Source organism: Trachinotus anak, unplaced genomic scaffold (genome assembly GCF_046630095.1).
Source record: "Trachinotus anak isolate AG129_WGS33_773 ecotype Australia unplaced genomic scaffold, CSIRO_AGI_Tana_v1 ptg000014l, whole genome shotgun sequence".
In the NCBI taxonomy this organism is placed as follows: domain Eukaryota; kingdom Metazoa; phylum Chordata; class Actinopteri; order Carangiformes; family Carangidae; genus Trachinotus; species Trachinotus anak.
This window is the reverse complement of record NW_027273865.1, coordinates 912,642-932,298: the sequence shown is the minus strand read 5'-3', so window position 1 is coordinate 932,298 and position 19,657 is coordinate 912,642. Positions and strand designations below refer to the sequence as shown.

At 44.2% G+C, this 19,657-nt stretch overlaps 2 protein-coding genes across 6 annotated transcripts in view; one reads left to right on the top strand and one right to left on the bottom strand.

The window, feature by feature from the left end:
• Positions 1 to 213: 213 nt before the first annotated feature.
• Positions 214 to 4,059, bottom strand: aqp11 (aquaporin 11). The gene is made up of 3 exons (XM_071497205.1): positions 2,925 to 4,059; positions 1,377 to 1,493; positions 214 to 1,042 (listed from the first exon to the last, which is right to left on the bottom strand). Exons 1-3 carry the CDS (start codon positions 3,520 to 3,522, stop codon positions 942 to 944), a joined length of 816 nt encoding a protein of 271 aa, XP_071353306.1. The 5' UTR covers positions 3,523 to 4,059; the 3' UTR covers positions 214 to 941.
• A 4,143-nt stretch (positions 4,060 to 8,202) lies between these two features.
• pak1 (p21 protein (Cdc42/Rac)-activated kinase 1) overlaps positions 8,203 to 19,657 on the top strand; it is a 65,073-nt gene continuing 53,618 nt past the window's right edge. For 2 of the 5 annotated variants that reach the window (XM_071496687.1, XM_071496685.1), the window contains exon 1: positions 8,203 to 8,962. The gene's annotated coding sequence lies outside the window, so the exon portion shown is untranslated. The remainder of the gene's footprint in view (positions 8,963 to 19,657) is intronic. The other 3 variants (XM_071496684.1, XM_071496686.1, XM_071496688.1) reach the window with 3 other exon arrangements.

Here is a 19,657-nt window from a genome sequence, read left to right as displayed (position 1 = left end):
AGTACAAAAACAGTGAACAATTCTAATTTACATCTTTTCTCCAACCAGCAGATCAGAAACAACAGATAAATCATTTCCACTGATATAAAATCCTTACATTGTGAGAATATGAAATAAACAATTACTTGTCATTTTTCTGTTGATCAGCTAATCCAGTCATAATTTCAGTCCTGCTGGGTGCCCTCTAGATATTAAAATAAACCCAACAATCAATTAGTTAATTCATTTATTTATTTCAACAGTTTAATCTACCTGTCCAGTAATTACAGAGGATAAAAAGGCACCAATTACATCTGTGCAAAAACCAACATAAACATATGTACCTACACTGCTTTGTGCTTGGATCTGGAACGTATAAATCATAAATCACAAAGCATGCTGTATCTAAAAAAGTGCTCAAATAAAGTTTAATATTATCATCATAATATTATCATGCATCAAACTCCAAACTTGATGATTAAGTTTCCAGTTAATTAAATTATGAATTACATCAAATAATTGTTCCGTTACACAAAAATAATACTTGGCTCAATATCGTATTGCAACTACAATACTCCAGTGGTGATACTGGCTCTGGTGGTGATCCCGAAAGTGTCTCAAAGTTTTAATCTCATGCACGTGAACTGACAGAAACCCAAGAATTGTGTTGCTCTTTAGTCTCCAACCAACCACCTCTGTTGTAAAAACTATAGAGTAAAAACTTGGCAAGAAATGATCTGAATGTCCTGATTATGAAGAAAAAAACAAACATTAAATGAGTGTCTTTCCAACATGTGCTCTTGAGGTGAAATCCTCCACTATTTGGATAATCATGGTTCATTTTGGGGAAAAAAAAACTACAGGGTTAAGTTTCTTTTAAAAAGTGCATATTGGTCTTCTTTTCGGCAGCAGGTTCAGTCTGTCCACCTGCGCTCTGGGTGAGAAACGCCGCCCTGCGATGCTCACGTCCTCTTCTTGGCCTCCAGGGGGAGATGGAGAGCCGCTGATTTCCCTGACAGTGACGGGACGATTTTATCAAGCAGCAGCACTGAGCTCATCATACCTGCAACACGAACATGAAAGAGGAGATGAAGACAAGTAAACATGGTTTCAATATTTAGAGAAGATTCAGTTTGCTTTAACATGATCGTTCATTTGGAGTCATGTTTGTGTTCACCTGATGAATCCAACTTCCTAAATTCACTCTTATCTAGTCCCTTTAGCTTTTTGTTTCTATCACTGGGTCCTGGGGAAAAGATCTGGCTCTTTAAATTAAAGTTAAGACTTTTTGATGCCTTTGGGAGGCATTTTTATTTGAGGAAACTGAAATCAATGTTTTTTAGGACTTTTTAAGACCTGCAGATACCCTGATATCAGTGTACGTCACCGGGTCTTACCCAGCAGAGGGCCCAGCCAGTAGACCAGGCAGTACTCCAAGAAGGAGCTGCCACTGCACGGGAACTGTGTGGAGAAGGCCAAGGCTGGGTTAAACACTGCTCCAGTCATACTGCCACCTGCACGCACACACACACACACACACACACACACACACACACACACACACACACTTGTATTAGTGAACTTATAAGAACCAAAACTGTGGCCCCGTTCATTAACAACTCCTAAATGAACGAGGTGAATTTGCTCTTACATCAGTCTTCTCTCAGTAGAGAGACAGATGCAAATAGCTTGCTCAGTGTTTGATGTTCACCGAGTTCAAACAGCTGTTAAATACAGTTTGTAATAAGATCACAACAGACAACAGAAAGTCATGAAGCTAGTTACTCTCAGAGAATTCAGTTTTCATAGTAAATCTGAATGGTTTACTAATTGTTGGTTGAATATCTTATAATATAATATGTTGAACATTAGCTGAGCATTCAAACAAGGACTGATGAAGTGTTACTCGGTAACTGTATGCTGGCTCGCCACATGAAATGGTTTGAATCTGCTGAGTCTCTGAAGTTTGCTGAGTTCACTTGCAAATGCTCACGACTGATCATCAACATTCATTTTATCGTGCTGTTCAAATACAGTAATGACAGATTTTTGACAGCATTTGAAAGAGCTGCAAATCAAAATGTTGCAGCCCAGGACGTCCTGTCACAGATGTAATCAGCTGGTCCTCAGCTCTGAGAAGAAGGAGGTCTGCTTCATACACCACTGATCAGACTGTCCTCTGTGAGACACAGGAAGCTGTGGGGCCCAGTCTCTGAGTGACTGTCACTTATCTTCACTAACATACTGTGAGGCTGTGTGTAGTTCACTTGTGTTATCTTTCTAATCCCGTGTCACATGGGTCGGGTATAAGCCCAGTTTCATGCCATCGTTTTGGGCATCAGCAGATCTAATCTAGCCTAAATGTATTTGCTGCAGTTCAGGTGTCTGAGGGTACACACCTACCCCACACTGATGACCTCACACTGATGACCTCACACTGATGACCTCACACTGATGACCTCACACTGATGAACACACACTGATGACCCCACACTGATGACCTCACACTGATGAACACACACTGATGAACACACACTGATGACCTCACACTGATGAACACACACTGATGAACACACACTGATGACCTCACACTGATGAACACACACTGATGACCTCACACTGATGAACACACACTGATGACCTCACACTGATGAACACACACTGATGACCTCACACTGATGAACTCACACTGATGACCTCACACTGATGAACACACACTGATGACCTCACACTGATGACCTCACACTGATGAACACACACTGATGAACACACACTGATGACCTCACACTGATGAACTCACACTGATGACCTCACACTGATGAACATCAGACAACACATCTCACATTTGTTTGCTACAGTGCCAATGAGTGAGACTGACAGGAGGCTGACCTCTGACCTCTGACCTCTGACCTCACTACCACATCAGTACAACAGTGAACTGTTACCTGTAGAAACCGCCGCTGCGATCACCGCGGCTACCGCGTGCACCCGAAAAGCCTCCCGCGCGGGCCGCGTGCACGTGATGGCGGTCTGCACCGCGAAGGCGCACGCGAACTCCACAGCTGCGGCCGCGTGCAGCGGCGCGCGGATGGCGCTGACACACGGGTACCCGAGCAGCTTGTGCCGCACGTGCAGTCTGGACAGCCCGAGCCCCCACATCAGCGGGCACGCGGCCCGCGCTGCCGCGGCCGCGGCGAACTGGCACGCGACCCTCCGCAGGGCGCACCCGCGCGAGATCCTCGCGTGGTACGCGTGCTCGAGGGCCACGCACGGATTACCGAGGGCCCCGCGGAAGGTGAGCGCGTGCAGCACGGACAGCAGGTACGTCAGGGTCAGAGCCGCTCCCGGCGCGAGCCCCCCCACCTCCGACAGCAGCTTGAGCTCGTGCGTGCAGCAGCACAGCTGGAAGGTGGACACGAGCTCCACCGCGCACACGCAGAGCGCGGTGCCCGGAAACAGCCCGGTGATCAACCTGCGGGTCGCGTCGCTCAGCCCGACCACCCCTGCGAGCAGCGACAGGGACACCGCCACGTCTGCTGCCATGGTCCCGGGGGAGGGTGGTCCGTGTGTGTGTGCGAGCCCCGGGCCGCTGCCGCCTGCTCTGCGGCTCCGCGCTTCTCTGTCTCCGGATGGAAACCTCAGCTCTGCCCGGTCCCTGCGACTCTCTCCCGGAGGCTGCGGCGTCCGACCGGCAGCGAATGAGCTCCGGCCACAGGCTCACATGGTGCGGAAGTGTCTGCCGGTGATGATGGGCTCTGCCGTCCTCTGCTCCGTCGCCGCTCTGCTTTCTTTTTCTTCTGGCTGTCTGCCGATTCTCCGTCCTCATCTCTAAGCTCCTCTCCTCCTCCCACTCAGATTTCTGTGCCCCCTCTCCCAGTCTCCCGAATAGCTGCAAAACAGGCGAACTCATGTGTCAGACCGCGCTGAACCCTGCTGTGTTAAACGCTGACTGGACTGCACGGAATCAAACAGCAGGCCTCTATATTTTGATATGTTAAAAGGAGAAATGAGAGCTCTCCCACCGGGCAACTGCAAGAGAAAGGAGGCCAGAGAAACCAGCTGTGGTCAAAGTGGTGACTAAAAGTCATTTCAGCAGTGAGCTTCAGAGACTGAACTGATATTAACAACTCTAGCATCAAGTCTGTTTTATTGCACATTATAAGTATTATATGATACACTCATTAATGCTTGTAATGCACAATGTTTCTTATATATGATCAGTGTACTACAGAGTTTTATTAGTTACAGGTGCAAATATCCATTCAGTGGCAACAGAAAACATGATAACTTATTATTATTTAATATTTAAGCGTGTCCAATCCAAGCCTAGTCAGCACAGTGTGAACGAATACTGAGGAGAAAGCACTTGATGGACACTAATTTACATCAACACAGGAGACTGCCCACCTTTGTCTTATGCCCCAAGTAGTGAAGACCTAAAATCTGTGGCATCATTCATTAAGTTTCAGTAATTACAGCGTGATGAGAAAAAGTTGTGCAGTTTTCTGAAATGTGTTATAAACACTTTATTACTGATACTCTGTTAACCACTTCAGGTGCATGTGTTTACCTGTTGAGTCAGTTATTCATGTACAGAGGGGGATGTATTAAAACGGGAAGGGGGCCCACTGAGACTGCTTATGTACTGTCCCAGATTTTTGTTCTACGCCACTGCCTTTATGTGACCTTTGTTTAGTGCAATTTAGAAAACTGCATCAGCGGACTACAGGCAACATGTGTGCCCCATACACAAAAATCTATAAAAAGTAGTATGGAGTCATGCTTAGTAATAAAATGAGCATTACTCCATCCTACCACATCAGCTCACACCAGCTCTTGCTCCGCTGCAGACTCATTCTGCTGCTGTTGTCCTTGGTCAGAGTCGGAGAGTCTTAAATTGAGCTTCTTCCAAAGCCTGGAGGGGTCATCACTAAAATCACAGACAGCGCACTGCAACACAGCTGTCTCTTCTACTGCGTGGGAAATTATCTCTGGTGCCGCGGACAAGAAAGCAGGATGACTGCTAACACACTGCTGCTGGTTCACTACCAGACACATATAAAATGTAACGTCTGTTATTGTGAGGTTGGATACATGAAGAGCCGATGTGTTTTTCACCACTTGGAATCGTACTGTCCCCAAAAACTGCTCTCCATACGTCTGTCTTATATCCATACTCACCTTTAGCCACTTGACCGTCAGATTGTCAGCTGCTCCCTCACATGGCAGATCCGCTATTCCTCCAACACTCACTGGAATATCTTTTACCTGATGTATTGTACTGCAAATTGTAATGCTGATGTTTTCCTCATATGTCACTATGCCCTCAGTTCAACACACCTCTTGGTATAGGCCGGAGTCTGAAAGAGTCAGGCTGTTGATCATGTAAGAAGAAACATTCACCCCACTGACAAATGAAAGTCGTTTCAAGCCTTCGGGTACTGTCCAATTCTTGGACCAGAGGTCAGAGGTGTTCCACAGGACAAGTTTCTCTGGAGATCAAGCCGAGGTTGGCTTCACTGGGGAGGCTGAAGGTGTAAGAGCCACTTTCCTCTCTGCTGACGATAACTTCCTCTGCGTGACCGTAACTGATGAGAGCAGACAGCAGGAGGAAGAGCTCTGCAGCCATTCTGCAGCAATGAGGGCTCATTGCAAGGGTTCTGCAAACACCGACACTGCTCATCAGCAAGTTCATATTTGTGGTTGGAAGAACACAACTTAATCTCATCATCACGGGAGACGTTGAGAAATTAGGCTCTGTATCAATTAATCTGTCTCCTGGAAATGTTAGGTCAAAAGGTTTGACATGTATTATGAGGTAGCTTTTAGACACGTCCGAGGTGTTATCTCGGTTTATTGCACAGGGAGAAATTCATCCAAACATACGGGGGAAGGGTGTTAAGATAAATTAGTATTAAATAAAAAAATGCAGAGGACGCTGTGGACTAATAATATCACTTAAAAACCTGATCATTTAATGTGAGTCCATAATGACAAGTTTGACGACCATTTGTGCTGTATGTTAATTGACTATTTTTCAGTGAAGTACAACCACACAGGTTTAACTCGGTTGGCGTGCTTGCTAACATTGTGAACATTGCAACATTGCTAACTGATTTTTAGCAGGTATAACATTTACCATGTTCATCATTTTAGTTTAGCTTGCTAGCATGCTAATATTTGCGAGTTAGCACTACACACAAAGGGTAGCTGAGGATGATGGGACTATTGTTAGTTCTGTACAAACCATGGATGTATTACTTTACATCCATGGTACAAACTGATTTTAAATATCTGTAGATTTCATGGTAATCCATCTGATATTTGTGGAAGCATTGCACTCAAAACCACAAATGTCAACCTCATGCTGATGCTAGGGGAAAAGCCGGGGGATTGACAATGTCATTGGACTTCATCCTCTGAGAATCATGAATGTCAATATAAAACTTCATGACAATCCATAGAGCTAAAAAGTATGCTAGATAAATAGATTCATGAAATGATAAAGTGAGGTAGTAATATAGAAAGTCAACAATGTAGTGGCTTTCCAGATTAAATGCCATGTCTACAGTCTGAGATGAAAACCTCTACCTCTAGTGAGCTGTAACAGCCTGTAGTGCATTTACACTTCTCTTGTGCTGTGATTTGTGCTACATTACAATGACACAGCTGTTGCTCGGATATTTTTATTGTACTGTATCACAGCCATGTTTGTTGTTACTGTCCAAATTGGTTAGAAATAGTAATTTTAGATTTAATGTTCATAAAGTAAAGGGACAACAAAAGCTGGCGACCTGTCCAGGGTGTACCCCACCCTCACCTAGTGTTAGCTGGGATTGGCTCCAGCCCCCCAGTGACCCTGTATAGATAATGGATGTATGGATGAATGAGTTTTTGTGTTGGCAGGAGGAGTCCATGGAGTTCTTCACTCTTACCACTAGATGTTGCTGTCTCCTTATGCTTCACCTCATTTTGTTCTCATCCCCTGATGAATATAGATCTGCTTTCTTAGGTTTATTGTCTTTTGAGAAAACATTTCATGCGTTCTTCAGGAGTTCAGTTATGCAGAACACAGAATATGTGGAATAGAAATCAGAATTTGCCCTGAATATCTTTCCATAAAGGAAATAATTTAGATTAACTGGGTTGTAAATGGTGAAGTGTGAGGGAGCTCAGTGTTTAATGTCACAACTTCTTTGCAACGAATCACGTCTGATAATGGAATCAGTTATGTATGAAATGTTTTGGCTTTATTGTTGAAATGATTATACTGAATATACAGGATTCCATGCAAAACAGAAAGACAAACTGGGATCTCCATCAGAAATCTATTGGAAAGTACTTTCCCTCATGTATTGATTACCATTTGAAGTCAGCTGGATTTTCTAAGCAATGCTGCAGTTATTTACACATAATTTCTCAAGCACAAAACAGGCCTAGTTATACATGAAGACCAAACACAAGTCCTGTTGGCATCGTTGTTCTAAGGAAATGTGCGGTTTTGATCGATCTCAGCCTGAGACACTGTGTTTGTATTTGCTGGAGAATCAAAGCTGCAGACCCCAACCCTAACCCTACTGATTTACACATCACATGAAAAAGAGCACTGCTCACCCTAATTTGTAAAGTAATATTGAGTGCTACGGTGGCCGACAGAGCTAAACGCATTGCAATTGAAGGAAGCATGCAAATTGACAAAACACAAGCCCATGAAGACAACATGTTCATCAACTGGACAACACGTGATAAACACACAACACAACCAGTAAGACAAACGCGCCGCAAATAGCCGCACAACAGCGGAACGGAACGGAACGGAAGTGTTTCCAGGGGACACAAAAGGGAGGAACGCGGCTGGGACGCACTGGTTGGTTCAACCGGTTCAATCAAAGATGCTCTATGACAAAGATGCTCTGTGACAAATATGCTCTGTGACAAAGATGCTCTGTGACAAAGATGCTCTGTGACAAAGATGCTCTGTGACAAAGATGCTCTGTGACAAAGATGCTCTATGACAAAGATGCTCTGTGACAAAGATGCTCTGTGACAAAGATGCTCTGTGACAAAGATGCTCTGTGACAAAGATGCTCTGTGACAAAGATGCTCTATGACAAAGATGCTCTGTGACAAAGATGCTCTGTGACAAAGATGCTCTGTGACAAAGATGCTCCATACAGGCTGCGCCAGTGGCATGAACCCGCACACCATCAGCTCCCTGCCTCCCAAGTGGGCGTGTCGGGCTGGGATCAACAACAAGCCCAGCCCTCAGGTCCTCAGCGGACCACGCCGTGCCTGTGTGCAGCCTTTGGAAAAGAGCCGACGGACACGCTGTCCCTGTATGTCAGCCCGCTGCTTCACCTCCAGCGCTCACCGATGGACTGCTTTCTGAGCCGCCTCTGACATCACCGACATGCAGGTTAGTTTTAGGCTGCAGAGCTGCTGCAGACACCGCAGTGGAGAGATGTGTGAGCACGGTGCTTCACTGGATCATACCTTCCTCATTTTAAGAAACATATAACCGGATCACATTATTCATTATTATTAGTACTGTTGTTGTTATTGGTGCTGGTGGTGGTTGACTTCAGTTCTGTATCTTCCAAATGTATGAGATGTTGTGTAAAGTGGTGAGTTCAAGATTCATTCTTTTACATTATTGACCCCCCCCACTCCCCCCCCCCCCGCTCGCTACCGGTGAGCTACGACCCGCCCCACAATTTGAACGGACATCCGCGCCGACCAATTGGCGACGGGCGACGCTGACCCTGCCCAATGGCGTGTCCGGACGCTAACGGGGGCGGGCGCTTCTCTGCAGCAGGCTCCTCTGTGCCTGGCTAACAATAGCCGGCGATCTGCAAGCTGAGACCGCTGAGAAGAGCAGGAGGGCGGCCGAGAGGAGAGCAGAGTCTGTACAGGCGGCGGTGCGTCCCGGTGTCGGAAATCATCACCCAGCATACTGGAATTTACATTTGCATCCAGACAAGTGGTGAGTTTGCTTTTCGACTTTATCTCTAAACCTCCAATGAAGCCCTTTTTCTCCATTGTCAGCCAGGCATGCTGCGTGGTGAGCCAGGGGCTGGTTTGTCTGTGGGTGTGAGGGGGTTAGTGGTTAGTGGCTGGGATCACACCATTACTCTCTGATTCTTCTTCTGTGTCCATGTGAGCCCCCGCACCCCGCAGGCCCGCAGCCCGCACGCACCGCGGCGAGTCGCAGGAGGATGGTGGGATTATCCTCCCCGTTTAGTGTAGGCTGTGATAACATGGGCTCTGCTGAATTGATAACACAACAGGTTAAGCGACAAATGAATGAATGAATGAATGAATGAATGAATGAGATCCTGCTAGTTTCCACTTTGCCATCTGTGAAATGTGTCTGCAGGGAGAGACTGCCTCTGACATGATTCATCAGAAAGTCCATGCCGTGCCCAAAGCCTTTTTGCTGTGGTCTGAGTATGCTCCCCTCCTCCTTCTGGAATAACTTGACTTTAAGTTTATTTGGATATTTTATCAGAGAGAATCATTTTAAAGGAGACAAGTAATCGACCTTTACTCCTGTTTCTCAACCGGACGGAGAGCTGAGAGCTTGTTTGGTTATTCCTCAGGCTACCAGTGTGTCTGCAGTGCTCGGGTGAGTGCATCGACAGCTCCCCTGCAGACTTCCAGCACCCTCTGTACATTTAGTTGCTGTAAACCTTTCTCTAGTTTCCTATGGTTTGTGCGCAATAATCTGTCTGAAATGCACTGAAGCTGTAGTTTCCACATGGCTCAGCAGAAAGCAGTGCCCGGCTCTTGTCCTGGAGAGTCCAGTATTTACTGAATGTGCCAGTAGATTAGTGGAGGGTTGGTGGCTTTGGCAGGTCAGACAGTGTATATACGTGCTGCGTCTTATTGATTACCCACAGGCACACAACTCTCATGTGGCATTTTCATCAGGTTTAGGAGCTAGTTCCCCCTCTCACCACTGTCCACTTACCCTTTCAGCTCGTTTCTGGGTCTGCTGGAGGAATGAACTCATTTCTCTTTCTCTCTGTGTTTCTGGCAGTTCATACAGTATGAAAGGCTTCTTCCCTTTGTTCCCTGTTATAAAAAAGTTTCTCTGTCATCTGAGTGACCAGTGTCCTGGAAAATGAAGAGCTGTGAGTGTGTGGAGCTGATTCAAAGTGACCTACTTCAGAAGTTTGTCCCACAAAAAAACACACACACAAAATGCAACAGACTCATCGTAACATCACTGTACCACAAGTTGTTGCAGAGTTTCGTGCATGGATCAGGAGAGATGATGGAGAGAGTGACCGTCCTCTTCTGTCTGCTGTTAGATGGTAATTATTTCCAGTCAGTTAAATGACTGCAATATTCAAGGTCTCCTCAGAGTTCCTGGAAGCAATGGAAAGCTAGCCTATTGAATCCTCATTTTTATTATCAAATCTAAAATGATTATCAATTAATACATTAGTTGATTGAGGAGATGAATTGATACCTGATTAATTGTCAGAGAATCCTTTACATTTCCTTGTTCCAGCTTCTCAAATGTTAAGATTTGATGGATAAAAAAAAAAAACTTTTTACTTTATAAACTGAATATTGCTTAACTTTGGACCATTGGTCGGACAAAATAAGACATTTGAAGACATCACCTTTTTAAAACTGTTTCCTGACTTTTTTCTGTTTGCTGATATACCAAGTGATTAATCCAGACAAGGCGAGAGTTACACTTATAAACCCAGGACCCCATTTTTATGAGTGAACACTCACACAATGTTTCAGTATTTTTAATGTAGTTTGATTTATTTTATACACATTTAACAGATTGGGATATTTGGGATCTTTATTTATGGGATCTTTATTAGAATTAAAATAAGATACTGTCTGAGTGAAGACAGCTTTTTTTGGCAAAAGTAGCACAGCCTCATTCAGTCTGAATTAAAGAAGTTCACCATGAGGACACCAGCCCTCACATGAGCCAGTCACAATGAAGGAGGTCACTTTCCATCTCAAGTGTTTAGTGCTGCAAACAGGCCTGCTGTCCGCTCCTCACCGGATCACAAACAGGGACTGGATCCGTTCCCCTTGTTAATTAACCCCCAGTCATAGTTGAACATGACTACCTGAAAAGCTGAAGTGGACTTCCTGGTTTGGCTACGCGGCAGTGAGTTGAACCCATGGATCGGGTTATGGTTTAAGGGCAGTGGCAGCACAGTGGTTGCCATGGAAACCTGGGTGTGGCTGAAGGAGTGTTTTATGGCCCCATGTGAAGTATGAGGCCACCCAGTTGTCGCTTTGACACCTCGACAGCACGGCAGGGAGGGAGAAGAAGGTTGGGAGGAGTTAATGACCCATTTGGCTCATGTGGCTTTGGGCCAGGCTACTTCAGGAGAAAGAGGACTGTGTGCCACACACACACACACACACACACACACACACACACACATTATTATTATTTCCAGTCATTAATGGGCAGGCAGGTGACAACAGGCCACAGAAGCAGTGACATTGATGTGGATGGAGTTTAGGGAGGACATGGAGAGGTACTGTCAGTTGGCTTCAGATTGGATTATTAAACCCAATTAAATATTGATTTACATGATTTGTAAATCAAAGCATTCTTTTTTTAAATTTACATTTTACACAGTGTCCCAACTTTTTTGGAAATGGAGTTGTATGAAACTGCAGGGGAGGGGGTCAGCACCCCCACGTCTGAGGCCCTGGTACCTGAGTAAGATCAAGTGAGACATTTTTAATTTTTGCAGTGAGTTAAATGAAAAGAATGATACAAATCACATGTGTGTGTATATTCAAACTTTTTTTGATGGATCAAAAAAACTGAGAGTATGACATGTTAGTAAGCTTTAGAGGGGCTGGGGTCTGGCCTGTGTTGCACGTGGATAGAAGCAGGCTCCTGCGCCTCCAAAATGTGGAGCCTTTCCTTTAATTGCTGGATTAGTGCAGAGTCAGCAGTATTGCTAGCATTAGGGGGCCGTTGTGGTGAGAAGGGAGCCAAGCCTGGGAGCATCCGGGAACCCCCCCCCCCCGCAGGAGATGGACGATGTGGCTACATTGGGTTTTCTTTCCGACTTACAAACTATAAAAGGATTTCTGTTACACAATTAGCTGTAGATATCAAATGCAGTTATTCACTGGCGGATTTCTACAATCCGCAAAGAACAAATTTACTTGTTAACATGGATATTTTTCTATGGAGTGTAGGCACTCAGTCGCACACAGTACCAACATAAATAGTAATATTGGCTGTGCAGCAGCCAGAAGCCTGCCAGAAGCTGAATAATGGATAGTCTGTCTGCCTGGAAGGCTGCTGGGGCTGCTGAGCACGGCGTCTAGACGAATACCAACAGCGCAAAACTACATGGACTCCCCTCTTTTCTCCACGAAACAGGCTGACTGGCTGGATACAGATAAAAGCTGGGATCCTGGATTGATTTAGTTTTTTTCTTTAAGTATTTTATCTACTTCACTGATGTGACGGCAGATGAAAGGACAGGTGATGGTGCGTCTCTAAGCTGTTAATAGTATGGTTCAGGATCAGAAAGATAGTCTTATACTGTTGGTGTAATTATGACTAGATGGAGGGTTGAAACATTCCACTTGATTAGTGCTGCTTCAGCTCAGTTTTATGGAGCCAGGAGTCAGATCTCTGGCTGAATAGAAGAGCTCACCACAGGAGAGGAAAGGCTTTTACTGATGGAGCTCCATTCAGGGTTAACATCAGTGTAATTTAATTTGTCTTCTGTCAGCACTGATCTGCCCGAGTGTATTTGTTGCAGTAAGAAGCTCTTACTGTCTGTTATACCACCGCTTCACTCAACCTACAGAAAGTCACAGACTCATATTTTAAAAATCCATTTATAAACCTCCTGTAATATACCTCCATAGGTACATACACAGTAATAGGTTTTCATTTTACAATCATGTTGAAACAGTGTGGTCTGCAGATAAGTATTTCAGCTCTGTATCAGAGGTAAGAACACACCTGAAACACATATTACATGACCATTCATGTACACTGAGCATGTGCGTGCTGGTGGAAACAGGACTCTGCAGTTGGTTGCTTAGCTACAGAAAATACTACACATGAGGAACAGCAAAGATGAAAAGACCCGGGGTTTCTCTGCTTGGGCTGATGACGGGTTGGAACAGTTAGCGGGCTTTAGTGGTGACTGTCTTCTATGGAAAATAGCTGAGTTTTGTCCAAGAAGAAGCCAGATTTTTCGCTACATGCTTTGTCGAAAAAAAAAAAAAATCTCAAAATATAACGACAAATAGAAACTGTTGTGTAAATTTTTTTGAAAAAGCAATGGCCAATGGGAAAACTGCAACACTCTGCTGGCTGACCAATGGTGTAACTTGATCACTCTTGTCACTCACGGACATTTGCCTTTGCAGGGCTGACACTGTAAGTGCGGTCCAGCCAGTAAAATAAAATAATGAAATAATAATCAAAGTGTCACAATTCCCAGGTCTTCAAATTGCTTGTTGCTCGACCCAAAGTCCAGAATGCAAAGATATTCAATATTATTATATTATATTGTTATATTCCAAATAATCCCATAATTAATAATAATAATTCCAACAAATCCAAATAATAAAAATATACAAGGTAAAAGAGAAACAATCAATTAAAACAAACACATAAATACAGTTAATTAATAATTATTCAGGAAATCCATTGAAACAGGTACAAACAGAAGTTAACAGGTTAGAAATTATGGATTTAAAATGACCAAAAGTTACCAATGCATTCATTTTTAACAACATTCCTTCTTTTCCACAAGCTAGAGGTACTAGTTAATAAGGATAAAGTTTGTGAGCTTAAGTGGTTGATATGACAGAAATGAAAGATAAAGTGGGAGACTGTAACTCCTGAAGTTGATGTGACACATGATCAGCTAGGGTGTTCTGAGAAGACACAGCATTCAGCGAGAGACAAGTTAAATTTTGTCCTGTTGTGAAGTTCCTCACAGAATTAATGTTAATTAGTGACAGCTGATGTGACCTCCTGCCGGCACCGTTTGTCGTTCTAACTGACCAAAGCGACAGGCAGCTCCAGCTGCCGGCCAAATGCTTTGTATGCTGCTTTTTGCCATAAAGGGAGAGACAGGTGAGGCGAACGTTGCTAGCTTCTCGCTTTGCTGGTCCATGCATTTTGCCAACCTTGGCATCCTTTGCACTGATGCGGCCAAATAATTTGTGAGATTAACACACTTGCATATGCACGTGTTAACAAAGTGCTTGCACTGTAAAGTAGTGCAGCAATGCAACTCTAACAGGCGAGGACAGTAAGGAATGGATTGGAATTTAATCTGTTTTATTTTAACTGATACTGAACCTTGACCCTGATGCCGATACTTGGTATCTACTTGGGACATCTAGAGTCAACACGAACTACCGACTATACTGCTCGTGCTGTTAATGTCCATAAATCTCTTATTTCAGTGTCTGAAAATCCAGACAGGAGACAAACATGAAAATATCAGCAATGACTGCAGTGAAGTGAAGATACAGTCAAAGCCAGATCCCAGCTTCTTGCGAGCTGACGTGTGTGTGTGTGTGTGTGTGTGTGTGTGTGTGTGTGTGTGTGTGTGTGTGTGTGTGTGTGTGTGTGAGAGAGAGGCCCATATGGTGGAGGAACCACCCACTCATTGGGACCAACCACACCTTCCAGTACTGTAACTCTCATGTCTTTGCTGGCTGTTTATCTAACCCTCCCCAGTATCACATGCACACACCTTCAAACACACACAGGCAGCGAAAAGTCACACGTGTGTCAGTGTGTGAGATAGACGGACACAAATCAGTCATAAATCAGAGTGAAAGTACGCTCAATAAACAGAGGAAGATCTGTCACATCCTAACCCTGCAGTCAACTGTGATCAATCAGCTGTGTGTGTGTGTGTGTGTGTGTGTGTGTGTGTGTGTGTGTGTGTGTGTGTGTGCGTGCTCACTGAATGTTTCTGAGCTGAAGTATTGCACTCACACCCTGCTGCCTTACGTCCACCAAGAGATACTGTGTGTGTGTGTGTGGAAGATTGTGCATTACATCATAACATCTAGATGGTTTTTGTTGGATGGTGTGTGTCTGCCGGGAGATGAACACATGAGCGTGTTTGCACCAAATGACTGAGGTGACCCTGTCTCAACTGTGTTTGGTCTCTCACACACACACACACACACACACACACACACACACACACACACACACACACACACACACACACACACACACACACACACACACACACACACAGACAGACACAGGGACAAGCAGAATGTGTGTGTTTGTGTGTGTGTGTTGTGTGATAACTGTTTGATCTAATTACACGACTGTGTAAGTTTGACTGGCCGAACAGACCCGAGCCTGTGCCACAGGAGCGTGTGTGATTGTAGATGTGGGTCAGGTTCTGCAGTGACCATGTAAAAATGCTCTGCGAGTCTGCTTCATTTGGCTTCTCTCTCAGTGCTTCCTCTCCGCTGGAAGAACCACCTACCATCATATCTTCAAATGCCAACATCATGAGATCATTTTCACGGGTCTCACCCAGCCGCCAGCAGTAGCTCTCCAACACTTCCAAATATCCAAAGATAGAAAAACAGATACCGTCGCCTCTCTCTCCTCAGGTCAGCCTGCGTTCTCTCTCTGTGTTTCTCTTTTTCTGCTCCTTCCCTTTCTCTTTCTTTCCTTTTCACACCCTCCTTTTGTTTTCTCCAAACCACTTCTTCTTCTTCTCATACACATTTTTTCCTTCCCATCCTCGTCCTCAAACATCTCCCCTTTTTTCCTCCATCTCCTTCCTTCTCCTCACCCCACTCCCTTCCTTTCTCGTACTCATCCCTCTGTTCTTCATTAGATTTATCCTCTTCTCTTCCCGTTCCTCGTTTTTTTCTTCACTCTTTCCCCCCTTTCTGTCCTCCATGTCTTCATGGTCGCTCTCCTCCTCCTCAGCATCCTTTTATCCTCCTCATCACTTCGTTATCCTTCGTTCTCTCATCTCCTCCACTCCATGTGACGTAACCAGTGAAGCAACTATAATACTATTATCTATAAATACCCCTTCATCTCTCTCACTGTCAAACAGAGGAAGTCTCTCTTTGATGCTCTCATCCACTTCCTTCTATCTACTACCTATATTTTCCTTCTCTCAGCTATTTAAGCCAGAGGGATTCTTTTACTTTCAATCTTTCCCCTTATATTTAAACCAGAGGGAAACTTTAAATGAAAAAAGAATTGGCATGTTTCACCTGAAGCGCTCGACGTAATCAGAATAGAGATACATGGAAATCAGCTGGAAGCGGGGAATGAGGTGTTTGTGGGATTCAGATAATTTGAATGGGTGATCTATTTATCGGTACTGTAAAGCCCCCTCTGCAAGATGTTTGAAAAGTCCTGAAAGAAAAATCAGCATAAACTAGTTAGTTCGCTCTCTTTAGAATGGAAAGGTTTTGTCAGATTTGTTTTCAGAGTTTCTATCTCAGCCTCTTTCCTGTTTTTTTTTTTTTTTCTCTTCTTCTCATCTTTACTCTCGAGCCAAGATCCATCCCTCTCATTTTCTGTCTCTCTCCCAACTTGTCCCTTCCCCAGGGGTATGTTTCATACTGTGTTCTCACCTCCGTTTTAACAGAGACAGGAACAACACACCCTCCTCCGCCTCAACACACTCTCCAAATTTTAAATATGGCCAGTCAAGCGTGTCAGCTTGCCCTTTACATGCACTCTCTCTCTCTCTCTCTCTCTCATAGCACATATTATTTGCTAGTTAGTGTTAAGATATAGCGTTAACAGCAGTGTGTTAAATGAACCATGTTACTGATACCAAAGAGCCAGGTTTTGGTAGAAACTATAGCTGAAATGATTAGTCAGTCAATCTTGAATCAATCTGTTAATCGTTTAAGTAATTTTTTTTTTTAAACGGGAGTGGCAAAGAAAAAAAATACACTTGCTCTGACTGCTCAGTGTGAATATTTTTTTTCCCCTCCTCTCTGATTGAAAACTGAAAATCCTTCAGTTTTGCATTGTCGGACAAACAAAAGCAATGTTAAGACATGAGCTCTGAGGAACCGTGATGTGCATTTTACATCATTTTCTGACGTTTTACTGTTCAAAGAATCAATGAATAGAGAAAACCTCCAGTTTATCAATCACAGATGAAGAGAATCAGCAGTGGTGGGAGCCCTAATCCGCACTGAACACCTTCTTAAACTTACACCTATTTCTCTAAATCATTAAAAGCCACTGCTGCTGCAAGACCTCCAAAAATGTAGTGTTAGATTGTTGGTGTGTGACTCCAACATATTTCGACTGTGTGTGTCTAACCCAGCTGCTTGTCAGCATTCATCAGATATCAGCATGCTCAGCAGGAATAATTAGACTTGCAGCCATGAAACACAATTACTCTCACGTTTTTCTGCCAAGTACATTACACACACAAGTCGTCCAACTTACTGTATGTGTGTGTTTCACCCCCCAGATGAGACGGACATCTGGTTTAGGGGAAACATGTTGGATTTTTCGGCTGATCTCCATATCGGTGTTGTTGATGCTTTGGTGTTGACTTGAACAGACGGAGCTAATTTGGAGCTAAACCTGCCCAGTCTGTTCTAGCAGTGACGTTGTTACAAATGGAGCTGAATGTATGGCATTAGTCATTTCCCCCCAACATCAAATCTAACGCTGAGAATCTCAGTGTGATCAGCGTGTGACTTTTGACCCTTGTCAACCCTAAGCTCGTCCAGTCCAGTTTTCTCTATTTAATGGTCCCATGTTGTAGAGAGTGAGATTTCAAAGCGCTCAGTCCACAGAGAGATGACACAGCCCGTATTCCTTAAAACGAGTAAATTTACAAAACACCACCACCTTCAGCTATGCCCCCGGCACGGCCCTCCCAGACCCACCGTCCAGTGTTGCAGGATTTGGTTTTGGCAAGTGTTTACCTGAAATCTGCTGTATTTTAATTTGACGTCTTATTAGTGTTTTGTTTGGTCTCTCTAGCTTTAATCTTTTTAACACTATTCTATCAAATAATACACTGGAAAACAGGAACATATTGGACCTTTAAGAAATGTTGCTAAAATCAGATTCATCTTATCTTTCTCATTTCATGAACTATTAATGCAGACTTTCATTTTCTCCCGTCGTGATTATTGTAATTCCCTCCACACATCCATCAGCGGCTATAAATCGATTACAGTTGGCTCAAAATGCAGCTGCCAGGCTGTTAACTAGAAACTGCTGGTGCCACATTAGTCCTGTTCTTGCATCCCTCCACTGGCTTTCTGTAAAATGTACAATACACTGCAAGATCCTACTGACGCTGCATGACCTTGACCCCAGTTACATTTCTGATATCCTCATTGCATATTCCACGTCTCGATCACTCTGCTACTCAAATCTCTGCCTTCTGCCCATCCCCCTGCTCCAACTGCAAAACAAAAGGTGATCATGCCTTTGCTGTTTCAGCCCCAAACCCTCTGGAATCACGCTCCCCGCTCTATCAGATTTGCTGAATCACTGGACTGTTTTAAGCAGCTTCTAAAAACCCGGCTTCATCCCTTTCTTCATTTTGGATCATTTTTTGTTTGGGCTTGTCTCTGACTGTGCTGTGTTGTATATTATGATGTATTCTTCATTCATCTACACTGCATGTGTGTGTTTGTGTGAGTGTGAAGCACTTTGCAACTGTGGTTTAAAGCGTACTACGTAAATAAAGCTTTGCTGACCTACTTCAACCGGCTTGTTTAGGTGGTTAAGGATTTCCAATATGGCCGCCAGAGGAAACCTTTTGTCACAGCGTTAGCATGTGATGATTGGTCTCATCTGAGGTTCTCATTTTGATCTATGAAGCGCAGACGTGAACGATTGATAAATTGATCTATAAAACTGTGAGACTGAATGTTGCTTGTGTCTTTACCTCTGAAATCAGAACTGACTGCTGAAGTAGCCTGGACCAGTGCAGCTTGGTGAGTGGAGGTATATCTGTGATTAGCAAAGACTAACACAATGCCAACTGTCGCTCTGAGCGTGTGTGTGTGTGTGTGTGTGTGTGTGTGTGTGTGTGTGTGTGTGTGTGTGTTTAAGCAACACAGGTGAAATAGTTACACACACAGGTGGCGCCATGTCGCATTAGCAACACCTTAATAAGCCATAATCTACAGCTACATGTGCCCAACCTTCTGGCTGTGTTTGTGTGTGTGTGTGTGTGTGTGTGTGTGTGTGTGTGTGTGTGTGTGTGTGTGTGTGTGTGTGTGTGTGTGTGTTTTCTCACAGTAAGATGTGAATGTGTGGACAGCTGCAGGGCTAACAATCTCACCTCCTGCCCTCCCTCTCTCCCTCTCTCTCCCTCAAACCTTCATCTGTTCATTCCTGTCTTAGCAGACAATGACACCAACTTGCTGTGTGCATGCTAAACAGTTTCCAGCTCACGCACGAGATAGCAGACTGTTGGTTTGGGTGGCGGCATGTGGACCCCATCTGGTAAGAAAGGAAGAGGTCGAAAGACGAAACAAAAGAAAAAGAGTAGCCACGTCTACACGAATGTGAATGTATTTTAACTTTTGTGTGACTGGGATTCCTTCTGCACAAATAAACTTCAGGTCAGTTTCTAGAAGTTGGCTATCCACACTGAAACACCACTCCAGAAGGTTAGCACAGGATTTCTCTCTGCTCACTGTGGCC

Coding starts and splice junctions, on each gene's coding strand:
- aqp11 (XM_071497205.1), bottom strand. CDS start 3,522: ATGGCAGCAGACGTGGCGGTGTCCCTGTCGCTGCTCGCAGGGGTGGTC. Junction 1,494..2,924: donor CGCAGCGGCGGTTTCTACAG/GTAACAGTTCAC, acceptor GTGTGCGTGCAG/GTGGCAGTATGACTGGAGCA. Junction 1,043..1,376: donor CTGGCTGGGCCCTCTGCTGG/GTAAGACCCGGT, acceptor TTCGTGTTGCAG/GTATGATGAGCTCAGTGCTG.